General features: G+C 37.3%; 1 protein-coding gene across 1 annotated transcript; it reads left to right on the forward strand.

Annotated features, from left to right (window-relative positions):
- The first annotated feature begins 11,486 nt into the window (after window positions 1-11,486).
- On the forward strand, window positions 11,487-15,926 carry LOC104901250 (uncharacterized). Its single transcript, XM_010688800.3, has 6 exons — window positions 11,487-11,662; window positions 12,212-12,389; window positions 13,117-13,767; window positions 14,439-14,880; window positions 15,021-15,102; window positions 15,607-15,926. Exons 1-6 carry the CDS (start codon window positions 11,633-11,635, stop codon window positions 15,808-15,810), a joined length of 1,587 nt encoding a protein of 528 aa, XP_010687102.1. The 5' UTR covers window positions 11,487-11,632; the 3' UTR covers window positions 15,811-15,926.
- The last annotated feature ends 1,732 nt before the right edge of the window (window positions 15,927-17,658 follow it).

A 17,658-nucleotide genomic window follows, 5' to 3' on the forward strand; every position in this document is an offset into this window, starting at 1 on the left:
CTAGATCTTTTGAAATGTGGTTTTATGTGATAAATTTGTTTATTGATTTAATGGTTAGATTGGTGTAGGAATTTGGTTTAAAATGGTTACAATATTTTATTTCACTCTTGGAAGTGAAAAGAAGGAATTATTTTATCAATCATTTTTATATAGAAGTTTTGTTATCCTTTTTGGAAGATTTAAGTATTTCTACAAGGAAAGGTTGATTGGTGTTTATGAAATTTGAATGTTCAAAATTTTGTTTATGAGAAAAGGAGGTTTATTCATGACTTACAAGTCATATTATTATTATTATTATTATTATTATTATTATTATTATTATTATTATTATTATTATTATTATTATTATTATTATTATTATTATTATTATTATTATTATTATTATTATTATTATTATTATTATTATTATTATTATTATTATTATTATTATTATTATTATTATATATTATATTATTATTATTATTATTATTATTATTATTATTATTATTATTATTATTATTATTATTACTACTATTATTATTATTACCGCTTGATTATCATCAAGAAAGGTTCATGCTTCAAAGTTCACTTGTTGGCAATTATTGTTAACCCTTGATATAGATCCGTGATGGGATGATTAGATTAGGGGGCGTGGACACTTACAAAATAGGAGGGGAGATAAGAAGAGGAATTGTTTTAGAGATTAAATTTAATCCAAGTTATTTGGAAAGAGTTTGTTCTTAAAAGGTCATTCTTGAATTATTATTCAAGTGTTTGGAAAGAGTTTGTTCTTAAAAGGTAATTCTTGAATTATAATTCAAGTGTTTAGAAAGAGTTTGTTCTTAAAAAGTTATTCTTGAATCATTATTAAACTTATTGAAAATAGTTTATTCTTAAAGAGTTATTCTTGAATTATTAGGATGGAGTTTCAAAATTAAAGATATTGCGAACTAACAAATGTGTTACTTATCTAATACATTTCGTACTGAATTTTTTTATTGACGCGTATTTCCTTTTTTATATATATATTTGGCTTTTGCCTGTCTACCTTTTTGGTAAGCAGTTTTGCATGTGAATTTTGGATGTGCATGGGAGTATACTAGGAAGGGGATCTTCATCTAAATTAGGGGGTTTTATTTTTTTTTTGAGCATTGAGACAATATTTACTCTTATTAATAAAGAAGTATTATTATTAAATGTTAATGTCTTTTGCTGCAAGTTATTCTATCAGTTAGTAGTTGGTTACCGGAAGCGTGCTAGTCACGTGGAGGTAATAATCCTAAACTACTCAAATATTATTACTAAGTTATTTATTTAAAAGCGAGTAATTTGGGGGTCTTACACACACAAAACCGTGGGACTAACACACTCCTTTGTGCGACACGCATACTAACAATTCTATCTTTTTAAAGCGTGTGCCACTTGTGCGCAGCTGATTGGGTATGTTGCATCAGACGCACCAGACACGTATAATTGTGCGTTAAATAGAGACGTTTGCCTCACTAACTCTCTTTGTGACGTATAGATTTCATTTTCCTAAAAATAGGCCTCGATTTCCCAAATCAAAGGCACAATTTTTCACACGATTTTTTTCATACACTTTGACATTATGATTTTCGCACTTTACGAATACCTACAAAACCTCTCTACAAAGGACATATTTTCTTAGAAAATGCAAACAAATAAACACATCCAAACATTCATACTTATGTTCAGATCTTCAGGATTTATGATTGCTTGTCACGAAGCTTATCAATCTCTCAGACCCCAAACCTCGATATAATCCCGAGGGTCCTTGAATGAATTCTTTATTTTTATATTAAAATTATTAACTATTTAATTTCTTTTATGATGTAGATCTTTAATATAGAAAATGTTCCTTTGTATATCGTCATGTTAATTCTTTCATCACCCCCACATGTTGTTTTTGCTAATCAATGACCTAAAGAACTGTTCACATATCAATCAGGTAATTTGAACAACGTGCTAGGTTCCCTGTAATTTGATTGCTAATAACATACCACTAAAAATAGTTTTTTTTATGTCTTTCTTGAATCCACCTAGACTAAAGTATTTTTAGGGTGCATGAAAATATTCTCTGTTTTTTTTTTTGCATAAAAATTGAATGAAACGATAGTAAGTAGAGGCCAGCGATAGGCGACATGTTCTTGACTCTGTTCGTAACCTCACCCCCGAACTAAATCTATAGTGCATTGACCATCGATGGAGACAGGTTAGGAAAATCTACATTGGATAAGTCTATATTGTCCCTATAATTTTCCAATATCCAATTCGGTTTATGAGTCTTCCCTTAAAGACTTGTTGGCGACTTCAAAAAAAATTCAATACAAAACCTTAACAATGAGATAGCCAAATACGTGCTCATCCCGCGTAAGCGAAATAAAAATACGCCTACATGTACGCCACACCTGTATTTTTTCAAACCAAAAGGAATAACCTTATAGCAATAAATACCTTTGGATGGCTTGAGTAACGAACTATAACATTCTCGTGCTGCTCTTTGCTCTTCTTTAATCTCTTGAAGTTCCTATTTGGACAAAAATTAAATTGTCTGGTGATAAGTCGACGACAAGAGCTTCATTTTATGAATCCATAGAGTGCCCGAGATCACGTTGCATGTTGAAGGACATTCGAGGAAGTTGAACTTGGTCTAGAGGTTGACACCTTCTGCGTAACTATGCAGAACAATTTCTCCAATGGTTTGTTGTGTCTCACCACTAACGCCGACCGACATTGTTGATTTCTTCGTCATGTCCCTTTCATCTATACTCATTCCTTCTAGAGCACTTTTGAATAGAACGTTAACGCAGCTACCGTCGTCCATAAGCACACGTTTGAGAAGATAGTTGCTGAAAGTTAATGAATCTAGGCCGTCATGGTGCTCGTCGTTGTATACATCATCATCATCAAAGCTTATGGACATCGCCTCTAGCTTTCTCTTATCGTTGAACATGCAATCTTTAGGAACACTTGACGAGGGGGAATCCTCTATAGCTAGCCTTTTTGACTGCTGAATATATTAGTGCATAAATATCGGATCCACCATATATGACATTGATTACCTTTACATGCGACGGTGACGCAGGAGACTTCTGCTTTACGAGCTTCTTGTGGAACGACAACTTTCCTTTATCGCTAAGGAGGTCGAGTAAGTGCCCCTTGTTCAACATGAACGTGACTTCTCTCCTAAGTGAAATACAATCATCCGTCCTATGCCCATGGTCATGATGGAACTGACACCACTTCGTCTATTCTTTCTAGCCGTCTAGACAATAACTCTTACGCGACCAACTAACAAGGGCTCCTATCTTAGTTAGAGAATTCATGACCCACTGATGTCGACAAAGAATCCATAAAATTCCACATCAGGGAATATATTGGAGTCAGCTTGTAATACTCCATATTTTTGGGAGTTATTATTTTACAAATAAGAAAATATAAAGAATAATGTGAAAGTATTTCTAATATAATTTAGGAAAAATATATAATTTGGGTAAGCCAATGGTTATAATTTAACTATACAACCTACTTTTTTTTACCTAATTATATTATCATTTGGTTTTGTTTTATTTTCCAAATAAATAAAATAAGAAATTCGATTTTGAGTTGGAAACAAATCCTATTAAACCTAGGTTACTCATGCTATAAATACGAGAGGAAAAAAAAACCCTAACTATTCTATCAGCTATTTTCTTATTCCTACCTCACATATTTTCTCTGTCCTCCTCTTCTTCTCTTCTCCTCCCGTGTTTACTCTCTTCTTCTCCATCACCACTCTTCTTCTCCCCTCCCCTACATTTTGTCAACCTTCGAGTGGGATGTGCGAGACTGTGTGTGTGTGGGGTCATTACGGTCGAGGTCTACGAGCGTTCAAAGTCGTGGTCGTGCGAGGGTCGTGTTGTGTGTTTGGTGTGTGAGCGTTGTGTGCGAGTCCATGGTGCGAGGCGAGGCTGTGCGTCAAGTCGGTGTGTTGGGTGAGTCGAGGGTGTGTGCGAGTGCTGTGGTGCGAGGCTTACGTTGCGTGTGTGGCTCGAGTGTGGTGTGATGAGCGAGGCCAAGGCCTCGAGCGTGCTGTGTTGTGCGTGCGGTGAGTGTGCGACGAGTCGACGCGCGTGTGTGGTTGGTGCTGCTGTCGGAGTTCCTCATGTCGCCAGTGGTTGTCGCCGGCAAGTCGGTCCGGTATAAAAATAAATAAATTTCTTTATTTTCTACTTTAGTTAAATTGTATTTTCTGATTTTGTAATTGTTATACATATCTTGAATTAAGTTTGTATTATAAATAAAGTATAGAATAGGTTAAAGGAAATCGGATTTACAACTATACTATTAGTTCTTAAGATTATTTTAATTCTCAATTCTGATTTTATTACACTCATGTATACTTGTGTAAGTTTTGTTATTAATTATTATAAACCAAGTATAATATAAGTTAACAAAAATCAGATTTACAAGCATATTATTAGTAAGTCCTAAATATGTTCGTTTAAATAATGTTTATGAAAAGAAAGTTAAACAACAAGAACGTTTATTTTGATACTCAAAACATCATATTTTGCATAGTTAGATACGCTGCATTTTTTATTTTAATAATATCAAGGAATTAGCACTGAAATACTTTTATTATTTTGATTAGGTCCCAATTTCATAAGCGGAACATTAAGTAGTCAGCAAATATTCACTGTTACAAGGTACATACGCGTACTAGCTCAATTGCATAGGTTAATATCATGTTTAGGATTATTGGCACTACCCCTTACGGGTTAGTCTATGGAAAAGCATGTCACTCACTTGTTGAGCTAGAGTATAAGGCTTTTTGGGTTGTTAAGAAGCTAAACCTTAATGCTAAATTAGTAGGAGAAAAACGCCTATTGTAGATTAATGAGCTTGATGAACTCGAGTTGAATGCCTATGATAGTTCGCGTCTGTACAAAGAGTGCACTAAGAGATGGCATGATAAGAAAATTTTGAGTAGGGAGTTCTCTATTGGTGACAAGGTTTTATTGTATACCTCTAGACTAAAACTTTTCTCTGTTAAGTTGAAGTCTGGGTGGTTTGCTCCATTTTCTGTCACTAATAATAACAAGTTTGGTTCCATTGAGGTGATCAATGCAATAGGTGAAAAATTAAAAGTTAATGGTCAACGCTTAAAGCTATACCATAAAGGAACCCCTGTTGGATCTGTGGAGGAATTATACCTCCAACCCCTTTCCCTTTCGGCTTGAGGGATGAGGCATTATGGTCGTGCAAGACCTTCATAAACCAGCGCTGATCGGGAGGCAACCCGATTTTCCTTCTCCTTTTTCTTTTATTCTTTTTATTTTTCTCAGTTTTGCTATTTTTGTAGTTTGGTGAGAGAGTGAGAGGGTACTAATCATCATTCTAAGGCTATATACGTGCAGGACTTTTTAACATAGCAGTTTGGGTGTTTGTCCAATTGAAAAAAATGCACACAAACCAAGGAAATCATCAAATCGGCAACCGCGCTTGACCGGGACCACAACAAAAAGCTTGGCAGAAGAAAAAGTTGTACGCTCGATGCCATCGGGCCATATCGCCTGATCGAACGAGTCTCCGTCAGAAATTTGGAACGAAAAACAGCAAATAAGCAGGTCTGCCTAATTCAATCGGGTAACATTGCCCGATCGGGTCTGCAACAGAATTATGGAAACCCGTAAAATATATTCAGCCCGATCGAGCCCGTGACCAAAACTGGGCGGAGAAAACGAAGGACAAAAGGCGCCCGATCGGGCTCTTGTCAGTAGGGGGTTTAAATTCGATTTTCCTCACTTTCTCTCATAATCTCTCTCTCTCTCCCCCCTTCAAACCCTAACCCCCAATTCTCATCTTCTTCCCCAAAATTCGCCCTTCACCATTAAAGCACTCCATTCAAGCTCCTTCAGTATTCACCAAATCACTCTTCTCATCATCTGCTACAAATTTCTTACTCCATGTTCTTCACTTTCTTCCACTCTATCCCCCACCTCCATCTTCTTCCTCCTCACTTCCACCGTTAAAGTGAGTGAGAAAAAGCTTCCTTCCATCATCCACCCTTAGTGTGAGTGATAAATTTCTCACATTTTTGGCAACCAAGCAACATGTATTTGAGGCGGCGAAAATCTGGCACCGGGTCACAACCACCACCACCACCAGACATCCCCTAGGACAACACTTTCCCGGATGTCATCTTCATCACGGAAGAGCAGCGGGAACGATTTCAGCGCCTAAAAGGGGGCGAGGTGAGTCTTACCCCTTTCCTTGATATTTAATTTTTCAGTAAATTGGATATTTCCTATGAATTAAAAGATTTCATGAAAATAATCGGGATGGAATCATTTGTTCTTGTGCATGTTAACACATAACCGGTACTTGTCAATGAATTCTATAGTAGTCTGACGGTCACCAAACCCCGCACCGGACCCGTATCCTATGTATCTTATAGACTGCTTAACCAAGACTTCCACCTAACCCTCCCGGAGTTTGCTAGATACTTCGCGTCCAATGTCGAGGGAGATTGGGCATCCCCCTAATTACCACCACCGTGATACCTACTATGCCATCACGTGGGACGAAAATGACTTCACCCTCCAACATTGTAATGCAAAATTCATCCACCAACTTATCTTCAAAATTTGGGTAAGGTTCATCTCTAAGACACTGTTTGGGCGGGTAGAAGGACAGTTGATTCGGGGGGACAAATTGTACTTGATAGGAAGCTATATGCTTCGAAGGACCCTCTGTCAATTTCAATACAACATCCCTCATCATGTTGCACTCCAAATGAAGCATATTGCCACCACTTTCCCTAAGAGGCAAGCCGATGGTACCTTGACCTCTCGGGCCATGATGAATAGGGGGTTGGTCACTCTTTTTTCTAGAAAAATCCTCGATTTTGATGAGACCCGCTACCAGCCGGTCCGAGGACCTACCCTCATGGACTATGCCTACCTAGAGCGCCTCCACTAGTTAGAGCGGGTTGGGGACACATACTAGTGGCGCATTAAAGGGTTGCGCTCCATTGAGTTTCCTAGTCCTCTAGCAAAAATCAGACCCGGACAATCCCATTACCACCTTCCTACTGCCGAACCTGATTTTCCCACCCCTATCCCAAAGATAGCAGAGCGGGCACCTTTCACTGCCGCCCACCCCATACTGCGGATATCCCCTCTTCTTCTGATGCTCCCCCTCCCCCATGTCCAGTTGTTCCTCCTTCTTTTGACTTTCAGGATATGATGAGCATGCTCCAGCGGATGGAGTCTGGCATAATGCCAACATTGCGACCATCCAGGGCATCAACCAACAGGTTGATGCCAATTATGTAGTTCTCTAGAGCATCAGTCAGCGTGTTGATACATTGGCCAATGATCAACATCTGGCTATGTATCCTAATGTATGACGAGTACTGCCAGCCTTTATCGGATTGCTGAATACTGCGGATATCCCCTCTTTTACTGCTTTTTAGGTTAGTTAAGTTAGTTTAATTGCTTTGAAAAAAAATAACAAAACACAAAAAATGAAATATTGCTCAAAAACACCAATAATACAAGTTGAATATGAATAGATTGATTGCTTCCCTATGCCCCGAACTTTATTTTGGAAAAATGATTTAACTCATTATACTGGATAGTTGGGCATTTGTGATTGGAATGTTGTGATGTGATCTCTAATTGCCTCGATATTGAGTAGATTTTGATAATAAAGCGCCTACTTTAACCGCATGCTTGAATTGGTTACATTGTGAGGATTCATTCTAGCCTTCGGATGCATATCTATTTTCGGTCTATTCTTGTATGTTAGTTCCTCGTAGCATTTTTATCTTGATTTTGGCATTGTCCTCGTTGATTTTTGATGACTTTGGACATGTGTTGTGATAAAGGCGTTCATTTGTTTGATTTTTAAGTCTCAGAGTTGTTAAATGAATCAATTTTCCTTCCTAGCTTAGCTGAGCCTAATGACTTTTTGGATCTATATTAAGCCACATTACACGCCTTGAGCCTTTTAAATGATTTTTGTCCCAAGCCTAGCTTGGGGGAGCATTTGTTAGGTTGCTACTATATTGTGTGGTTGGTTGGAAAATAGTGTTTTGTTGATACAAAGTAAAGTGCATAAGAAAAAAAAAGAAAAAATAAATACATGAAAAGTCTCCATGGTTTTCATTCATAAAGTTTCAAGAAATTTTGATTCATGAAAATTTATGAAAACTGTATCGAAGGAGATAATTATTGGTTGGTTTGTAAAATATCAAAGTCTGTTATCATCTTGGTCATGTTGTTGATGCCATGGGAGTTGTTTCGACCACATCTAGTCCTATGAGTGTTTTTTGCTCCCCTTTTCTTGGCTTTTCCACCACATTTCTTAAATAATTTCCATACCTTTACCCGAGCCCCATCACAACTGAGAAATTCATTTTTGTTTATTAGAATACTACAAAGTCAAAATGCCAAAGTTGAAGCTTAAGTTTGTTATTTGAGTCGACTTGACTAGGATGAGAGATATTATACCTTTCTAAATACATGAGAATGTGATTGAGAAGGGGTATTATAATTGGGTTGATGAGCGATCAAGCACACTTTATGCTCGCCACAAAATTGAGAGGAGTGGCACCTCGGTGAACACCTTTTCAAGATTTGCATGTATGTTATGTAGGGCAGCTACATCTAAAGGTTTGCTTAGGTGATTGGTGGTCAGGGTGATTTGAGCATCTGAACTTGAATTGTGCTTGCTTGAAGGATTTTGAGTTGAAAATGTTTGAGTTCGAATGTCTTATTTGAGGGGTGAAGCAATTTTATTCATATTCATGTTGTGCCTTGCTTAGGGACAATCAAAGGTTTAGCTTGGGGAGTTTGATGTTATGATTTTATACAAAATTTTCCCCCTAGTTATATGCCAAAAAGGATGTCTATGGTGCTCTTAGGAGTCATTTTGTACTAACTTTCTCCATCTAGTTGTGGTTTGCTGTTTTGAGTCGAATTGCAGTTTTGGAGAATTATTCCTTCTTTTCTACTGTTATATGACTGCTACACTAGACTAGAGGGAATTGATGCTGAAATCCAAGGTCCCGAGGACAATTTCCGGGACCCTTGAGCAAAAGTAGAGCTGAAGACTTGGCACTTGGAGCCAAGAAACGAAGAAAACTGGCCAAGCCCGATCAGATCGGACGGCCTAGCCCGATTGGGAGCCCAAGAGACACAAACTACTTTGGTTGCGTGCCCGATCGGGCGGTTACACCTTGTTGTAAGTCGCTGTTGAAGCCCGATCGGGAGGTTCGGCCCGATGAAATCGGGCTCCCATGGAGATGCTGCTGTGTGTGCACTGCTAGGACAGTAGGCAGCCCGATGACATCAGGCGTTTGTGAGTTTTAGGCTACTTCAAGTTTAATGAGCATGATGACATCGAGCATACTTGGCCCGATCGGGTGATGATCCGACACGCGCGTTTAATGAATTCCGGGCAACTTTATAAAACTTTTTCCTATTTGTTTTAGGGCTACTATAAATAGCCAAATCAGAATTTCTATTATTCATATTTGTTTTAGCCATTAGTTTTCATAGTTTTTTCTAGAGAGTGATTTAAGAACCCTAGTTTATTGCTCTTCGCTTTGAATTCAAGATCAAACCTTTGGATTATTGACAACTTCAATACAATTCTTCAATTTGGTAATCTTTCTTTATTGCTTCCTCTATTCTTTCTTAGACTACTTTCTTAGTTATTTGTAATATTTCAAGGTATGAATTTTTATATTGATTTTGTTATTATTTTCATAAATATGAGTGAGTAGTTCTATTTCTAGGATTGTGGAGATCTATGATGCAATGAGGGTTTGATGGATTGTTTCTTGTGATTGAGTCGTTCATGCTAGATTTAAAAGTTAGGCCTAGTTTATATTTTTAATATCGCAATACTGAAGCTGCTTTGAGAGGAAAGATACTGTATAGGCTTTCAATCATTAGACAGGGTGATCCTTGACTATGCGAGAGCGGGTAGGTGATCTTTGAGGGAGGTAATGTTCGAGAGAAATTACATGTGCCCTAGATAAATTAACTTATTAGGTGGTTGTTATTCGTCCCTGATTTCCCGAATTGTATGCATAGTGATCCATAATCCTAGTTCTTTATTAATTGATCTGTACCTTCGACAATGATATAAGTGGTGGTCAGGATAAGGAGATTGAGCTTCTTCGACAACGATGCTTTCACAATCTTCTCCACTAACAGTGTTGTTGTATACCTTTCCCGATGCCCAACGATGCTTGGTGTCGGGGTTTTTGGATGTTGGGATAGTACTCTCATCATACGATGGTTATGCTTTTCGATCATGGCCATATGTTTTGCCATGAGATCTCCTTCATATAATGGAACGTATTCCGGTGTCACTCTATCTTTTTCTCCTTCTCCTTCGGCATCACTGACGTTTTCCTTGTCCTCTAATTTTTTGATTTCGGAGTCGGATAGGGATTGCATGAACGAAATGTCTTCGATGCTAAGTCGGCGTCGCTGCTTGGATGCCTTCGTCGATGCTAACTCCTCTTGTAACGTTTGGACCTTTTCTTGCGATGAGGGGAAGTCTGATGCTAGTCGCTTGTTGGCCTTTTTAGTTTCGGACATCTAGTCATAGAGCTTGTGCATATCATCAATGTTCATGAGTGCAACCATCTTCTTGTATGAGAAGATGATGGATGATCTAGCTGTCAGTCCCACTATGGGTGCCAAAATTGTTTATGTGAAATGTTGCATAAGGACAAAACAACTTTGAGGGACGTCAGCAATCATTTTACATAGTCGGGACGAGCCGAATCAAAGGGGAAATCAATGGGAAAGGCACAAGAAAATATTGACGTGGAAAAATGCCAATGAAGATGGGTAAAAAATCGTGGGTGGCTTGAGTCCGCTAATCCACTAATACAACTGTCGTCAATGAAAGACGACAGTCAATGTAAACTAATGCCAATAACTAAGAATTGTACTTTGAATATTATCACTAATGAATGAGAACAACGTTTGCTAAAGTAACAATGGATGCTTTGAGAGTGTTTTTTAATTATGCTTGAGTGAGTATATATGCGTGTTCTTCTTCTTTAGGTCAAATATGGTTATATAGGTAGCCTGCACACGTCAAAGTCGTTCCTTAAATATACACGAAGATCTTGACACTATTGACAACAATCTTTGATTTTTTCTTGATAAAATATCCTGTCATGAAATGACCCATAATATTTTATGGAAAATCATGAGTATGAATCCACATTTTTTCAATGACATTCATGATATTTTATACGACCCAAAAACAGAAAGTGCATTTAAAAAATGCTCTACAACAAAATTTCGTCAATTTGACTAAATATAATTGAAGAACTCGGTAGTGGTGGAAGTCATAGGCTGACGGGGCACAGTCAAAGATCGCCGACCACTTTTTGGTTGGCCTCTCACTCTCACACTCAAACTCACACTCTCTCACCTCGTGTCGGCTTCTTAATAAAAACATCCATACTGTCATCCAATCCACACTTCAGATTCTCCCTCCCCCCAATTTTTCTTTTTCTTTCCTCATTTTCTCTCTCTCTCTCTTCCTCTCTTACAGGAGAGTACACAGTACACACCACACACATACAAACAGAAACATCTCCACGACTCTAATAATGGAGTACGAAAGGATTCACAAACCTCAGGTAAGCTTTTCCCATTTTATTTTTTTTTTCATATTTTTTTTTTTGCAATTTCACCCAAAAAAAATAGAAATTCTTCTATATATTATATAAACGTGTTTTAATATTTGTCTTAGTTATTTATTGCAGTCAAATTATTTGTGTGAATCTGGTATGCTGACTTGTAAATTGGTCTGAATATTTTTTTTTTATTGCTGTCTGGAATACATTTCTGCGAATAGAAAAATAAATTTACCCACTTCTTAATATCCTTTTCTCCTTGTTTAATTTTGTCTTTTTGTAACATTATGGTTAGGTGCGGAAATATTTTAATTTGAATTAGTTTTTCATTCATATAAAAATTTTATGACAGAAGCTAAAACTGGAATTTAATAACATCAATTGATGCATGATTTTGTCAAAATTTTCTAAATTAATGTCATTTATGACGTAAATGGGGTCCAATAATGGTGTTAGTTAATTATTGGACTGAAATTCGTTTTCTAGAAATTAGAATCTGGTATGCTTACTAGTAAAAAGTGGTGTGTATTTTTTCTTACTCTTTGATTGCAGACTGGAATTATATCTCCTAGTAAGTTGAGAGCAAAGCTAATGGGAGTAACCCAGAAGATAAAAGAAGGGTCAAAATCAAATAATAATTCGTCAAGAACATCTCCTTCAAGAATTGAAGACTCTGAGTTTGTTAATAACAGCTTACTTGCCTCTAATAACGGTGATTTTTATGAGTCTGGTATGTTTTAAATTTACCTGCATCTTTTTATGGTATATGTATATCTGCAATCATAAGTTTAGATGGGCAGTTTAATTTCTTTTTAGTGTACAGAGAGCTCCAAAGGCAAATATTATATGTAGACGGGATTTGATCTCAAGTCTTGGATACTCCTAAAGTATTTCAGTATAAGTAGAAGTTTTATAAGATGACTTTTGGGTTTAATTGTTAAATTCTGTTATCTCCTCATATTTAAGATTTTTAGATTTCAAGTTTCAACATGATTACAAGCAGGTATCCTTCAATTAGAAAATAATTATGTAATATAATTATATTTCATGAAACATGATGATTTTTTAACATGATTCTTTATGATATATTGTGTCACTATATTCACTGTAAGAATCATGAAATCATTATTATATTCAAAATTAGTTACGACAATGACATTATCAGAGTCTTGACAAGTAATAGTTCAAAGAAATTGACTGTCAAACTAGTGAGCTTTGACCAGAACACGGGCCTGTTTTGATATGTGGCGGTAATATTTTAGCAAAGATATGGACTCTCTTTGGTAATTAGCAGATAGTAGTTGATACTTGATAGCACTATCCTTTATTTACCAAACACCAACTTTAGAAGATTGACTGGTCAATGCTCTAAAATGGTTCAAGTTTTATGCCCAATCTTTTATTTAACAAACAGCGTGTGTACTGATGTGTTTGATTTGGATGTATTTATACAACAGCGGTAAGCCTAGAGCCTCCACAAAAACTGTACAGCGAAACAGTATCAAGTTCCTTAAAAGTTCAGAATCATTGCCCAGCAAGAGAAAACATGGATTCGTGTCATGTTAAGGTACAACAATGTCAACCAGGAAGAAGTGATAGTGGCAATTCTAGTGCTGTCTACCCATTAAAATCTAATGATGATGAGAATCTTGATTATGACAGTAATGCTAGTTCATCGAGTTTTGAGTTCCACAAAGGGGAAAGAGTAGCCCATAGATCCTTAACACGGTCGCTCTCTAGGCCTACTTCGTATAAGTGGAATGATGCAGAGAAATGGATAATGAGTAAGCAAGCAGGTCAGGCTAATCACACGAAAAGCCTTAGCATTAGTACGCAAAATGGAGGCAGCCTTATGACAGGATTGAATTTGGTTAGGGTGGCTCCAGAGGCTGCTAGCCATGACTATCGCTCACATCCTAGAATGCCAGAAATGAAGCGGGTTGATTTTAGCCAACCTGGAGGTCAAATTAGGTTGAATAAGGTCAATCTTGCTCATCCTGAAGTGGACTCTGTTCCAGTTCAATCAAATGTCCCGATTGACTTATATCCTGATAGCAATGAACTGAGAGAAGTTGGCAATGTGAAGAATTCAACCCAGGAGGTCCCAGGTAACAAACAATCTTGTCTCTTACTTTCACCTTGCATATATTTTTTATAAGAACTCCCAACAACTGCCCTGTGTAAAGCATGGTCTTACATTTTTCCCCACTTAATTGATAGAAATATGGATCAAATAACGTTTCCACTTTAGTGTATATTCTGAATCATTCAGTTAACCCTTTGGTTGATTAAAAACTAGCATATTGCTTAAAACACAATTACCAACACACCTATTTTGAAGTTACTTGAGGATTTGAGTATTTTCTTTTAGATGCAGCTTTTATGTCTTAAGTTTATTTGATCGAACTATGAGCAGCTCAGTATTTTTCAATTTCTTGCTCTTTAAGCCTCTTTTAATTTACCAATCTCAATATTAGCACTTATAACTTCCTGAACAATAATAAACGGCTAGCTGTTCAAATTCCAAAGGTTTAGTGTTTAGTGTGGAACGCATGAATGATCCAATAGCACAGTAGCACAGGTCACTAGACTAATTAGGAAGGAAATTATGTGATTCTTTTTGCTTTTCTCTTAGCTTTACTATTGCATTCTTGATGTCTTGCTAAACCATCAATATCATGGATGGTGTAGTTTGATGCGACAATCACAGTTCTTATCATTTCTATTTTAGTGAACAATCTTGAAATGTTTGCGTAATCCTATTGTATTAAAAATGTAGGTATGCCTGCTATTAGAGAGATTTCAATGAGGGACATGGGTACAGAAATGACACCAGTCACAAGTCAAGAGCCTTCTAGGACAGCCACCCCTAATGGGTCTTTAACCCCGTTTCGCAGTCCCACTTCATCTATTCCATCCACCCCTCGGACTGGGGAACCAACGACTACTCCCTTGGATTGTACAGCTGATAGTAATGTGCACCATCTAACTGAGAAAGGCGATAGAGAGTTGTCAGAACATGAGCTGAAGCTCAAGACAAGGAAAGAAATTGTAGCACTTGGTGTTCAGCTTGGCAAGGTGAATATAGCTGCTTGGGCAAGTAAAGATGAGAAGGATAACAGCTCTTTGCCTATTGCTGATTCTGAGGAACTTGAACGCATTGAATTTGAAAAACGTGCTGCCGCGTGGGAAGAGGCCGAAAAATCAAAGCATGCTGCAAGGTTTCTTACAACTCTCACTTGGTTTATGTCTTTCTTAATATCTAGAGCGCTGGGGCTTTGAAAAATTTCAGGGTAGGAAATAAGGAAGTCATCTTTAATACGCTGTATCTCAGCAGTAACTGGTAATATATAATTTTCAGGTATAAGCGTGATGAAATCAAAATTCAAGTGTGGGAGAGTCAACAGAAAGCAAAACTGGAAGAAGAGTTGAGGAGAATGGAGGTAAACTTGAAAACTGGAACATGTTATTTTGATTAATCATTAGTGTTGGATTGCGTGGAAATTTTAACCATCATCCTTCGTTTGGTTTGTAAAGCGTGGAAAATAGTTTTCCCAAAGAATGGAAAACTTCTTCCACTTTAATAAGGAACACCACATTTTCTTATTTACTTACACGTTTCTCGTACTTTTTCTCGTACTTTTATCCCATCCATCCTCTTACCTCTATAATGATTTTCCCATTCTTTTCATGAGAGCAGCCAAATAAAGGCTTGGAATTTATTTATTTTTGGAGAAAAACATTTTGCATTGATAATGTTTTCCGCCAAACTAAAGAGAGTCCATATCCCAAATTCGGCAACTCTTGAGATATAATCTTAACATTAGAAGGTATATTGATGTCGTTAGATGATTGACATTTATTTCAACTGTACGGGATTATGAAAGCTGAGGATCATCAAATTAACCTTGTGCTTACCATTGTGTTGCTATGAATATGATGATCAGGCAAAAGTTGAACGACTAAGAACAACCTCACAGGCAAAGATGATGAAAAAGATTTCTATAGCCCGTAAAAGATCCGAAGAAAAACGAGCAGCTGCCGAAAGCCAGAAGAAGCGTCAATCCGAGAAAACAGCAGCCCGAGTAGAATACATTAGGCAAACAGGTAGAACACCACCATCCGATTATACATGTTGCGGTTTCTTGTGATATAAATTAGATCATCATAAATTCGACGGAGTGAGAACAGCCCCTTAATTATGGTCATTAGAATAGATGACTCGTTGTACTCTTTGTTCCCCTTAATAAGAAATGGTGTTTATTTAGGTGATGCTTTATCTGTGGCAATGTTATGTGCACATCCGTGCTCCTTCTGTTCATACACCAAATTCAATATACTAGTTGAATGATGCAAATTGCACAAAGGCTACGCACACGCTGGGTGTATGTGTTAATACTAAAATAACCAAGTAGTACTTGGTCTAGTGGTAAGGAGAGCACCTTTCCAACCTCAAGGTTGGGGGTTCAATCCCCACTAGACCCACTTTGAGGGTAGGGATTCTCCTTACCCTTCCCCCTTACTCTCAAAATTTATACTTTGTGTATAGATAATTTTGTTTTTAATGATTTGTTCTTTATCTTTGTTTGAAAAATCTGTTTTGGGAAATTTCGTTTGTTTAGATTTGTATGAATCCTTTGTTCAAAACTAAAAAAAAATTGTATTTTTTTTCTTCAGATTATTCATATATTAGCTTCATCTTCACCATTTTTCTATACTAAATTTAACTATAGTTTTATATTATTTAATTTTTTTTTAGAATAATAATGTTATATTTTCATCCCTACCATGTAATAAAATTCAATTAGAAATATATTATTTCAATTGTCTATGTATTATGTAAATTCAAATATCATTGAATAGCAAAACAGGTTCAAATCATTGTAAGTTTGTAATTTTTTAATAACAGTATACATTTTAGTAGTAACACATACAAAAGGTACACATTTTAGTAGTAACGCATACATCCAGTATATGTGTGGCCCACATAGTGTATGTGTATCATCTCTCTGCAAATTGGGACCGCAACCAATGTCATAAATTGATGTATTGGAAAATAAAAATTTGTTGGTAGAATAATCAAGATCTATTTGCACTGGGAAATAGATTTTGTACTTCTATATATGATGACTTCTTAGGGCTTGATAGAGGAGCAACCTCGTACTCTTGTTGGAATTAATCAATCATTAATATCATATATATATATATATATATATATATATATATATATATATGTTTGGGGACCATTAAGCCTTAGTGGGCCACCACATGTTCCAAAGCCCTCTGCCAACATGGCAAGCCCTCAGTGGGACCCACCCGTCTTGAATCTTGTGCCAGCCTGGCAGGTTCATTCTCACACATTTCAACACCTATAAACATGGAGTTGATCCCCATTTATTAAGGTAATAACTTCTAGACAAACTACTTCACAGATCCTAATTAATACACATCAACCGACTTGATCATCGGAGGGGCGATCCCAGATCCACCCCCGGGGTAGTCTAACTCTCGTCTTGTGCAGGTCTCTCAGTAATCTTCGAGCATCCGGCCCTCATTAACCTTAATCTCGATCCATCCCGCATAATACAAGTTTTTACCGGAAATAGGTTGGTGCCGTCTGTGGGGATATCGAACTAAAAGTCATGACCATCACTCAGAGAAATCGGAGACTACAAAGGACCCCCGTCCCCTCTCATCATTCGAGAGCACCGTCCCACAAGGTGGCTGACGAGACGGCGGAGAACCCTCGGCAAGTTGTCGTCCTGTCATCCCGCCACCAATATGTCCTTGAAGAGGTCCACCCTCGAGAGGCTACCAGTGCTGTCAACCCTGGGGCGCCTCATTTGAAGACGGCTCAAACTCAAGCGCGGATCCCTCGATATGAGCAGACCAGCCCTAATCCGGTCACTCAACAAGATCTCCAGTAATTGGCCAATCATCTAAGTGACAACCTCGAACGCAGCCTCCGGGCCCTCATATTGATCATCCAAGCAGGAGGA

The sequence above is a fragment of the Beta vulgaris genome, chromosome 8 (assembly GCF_026745355.1).
Source record: "Beta vulgaris subsp. vulgaris cultivar EL10 chromosome 8, EL10.2, whole genome shotgun sequence".
In the NCBI taxonomy this organism is placed as follows: domain Eukaryota; kingdom Viridiplantae; phylum Streptophyta; class Magnoliopsida; order Caryophyllales; family Amaranthaceae; genus Beta; species Beta vulgaris.

Excerpts from the sequence above, each read along its gene's own strand:
- LOC104901250 (XM_010688800.3), top strand. The coding sequence starts at position 11,633 with ATGGAGTACGAAAGGATTCACAAACCTCAG. Across the intron at positions 12,390-13,116 it reads CGGTGATTTTTATGAGTCTG|CGGTAAGCCTAGAGCCTCCA; the intron begins GTATGTTTTAAA and ends TTTATACAACAG. Across the intron at positions 14,881-15,020 it reads AAATCAAAGCATGCTGCAAG|GTATAAGCGTGATGAAATCA; the intron begins GTTTCTTACAAC and ends TATAATTTTCAG.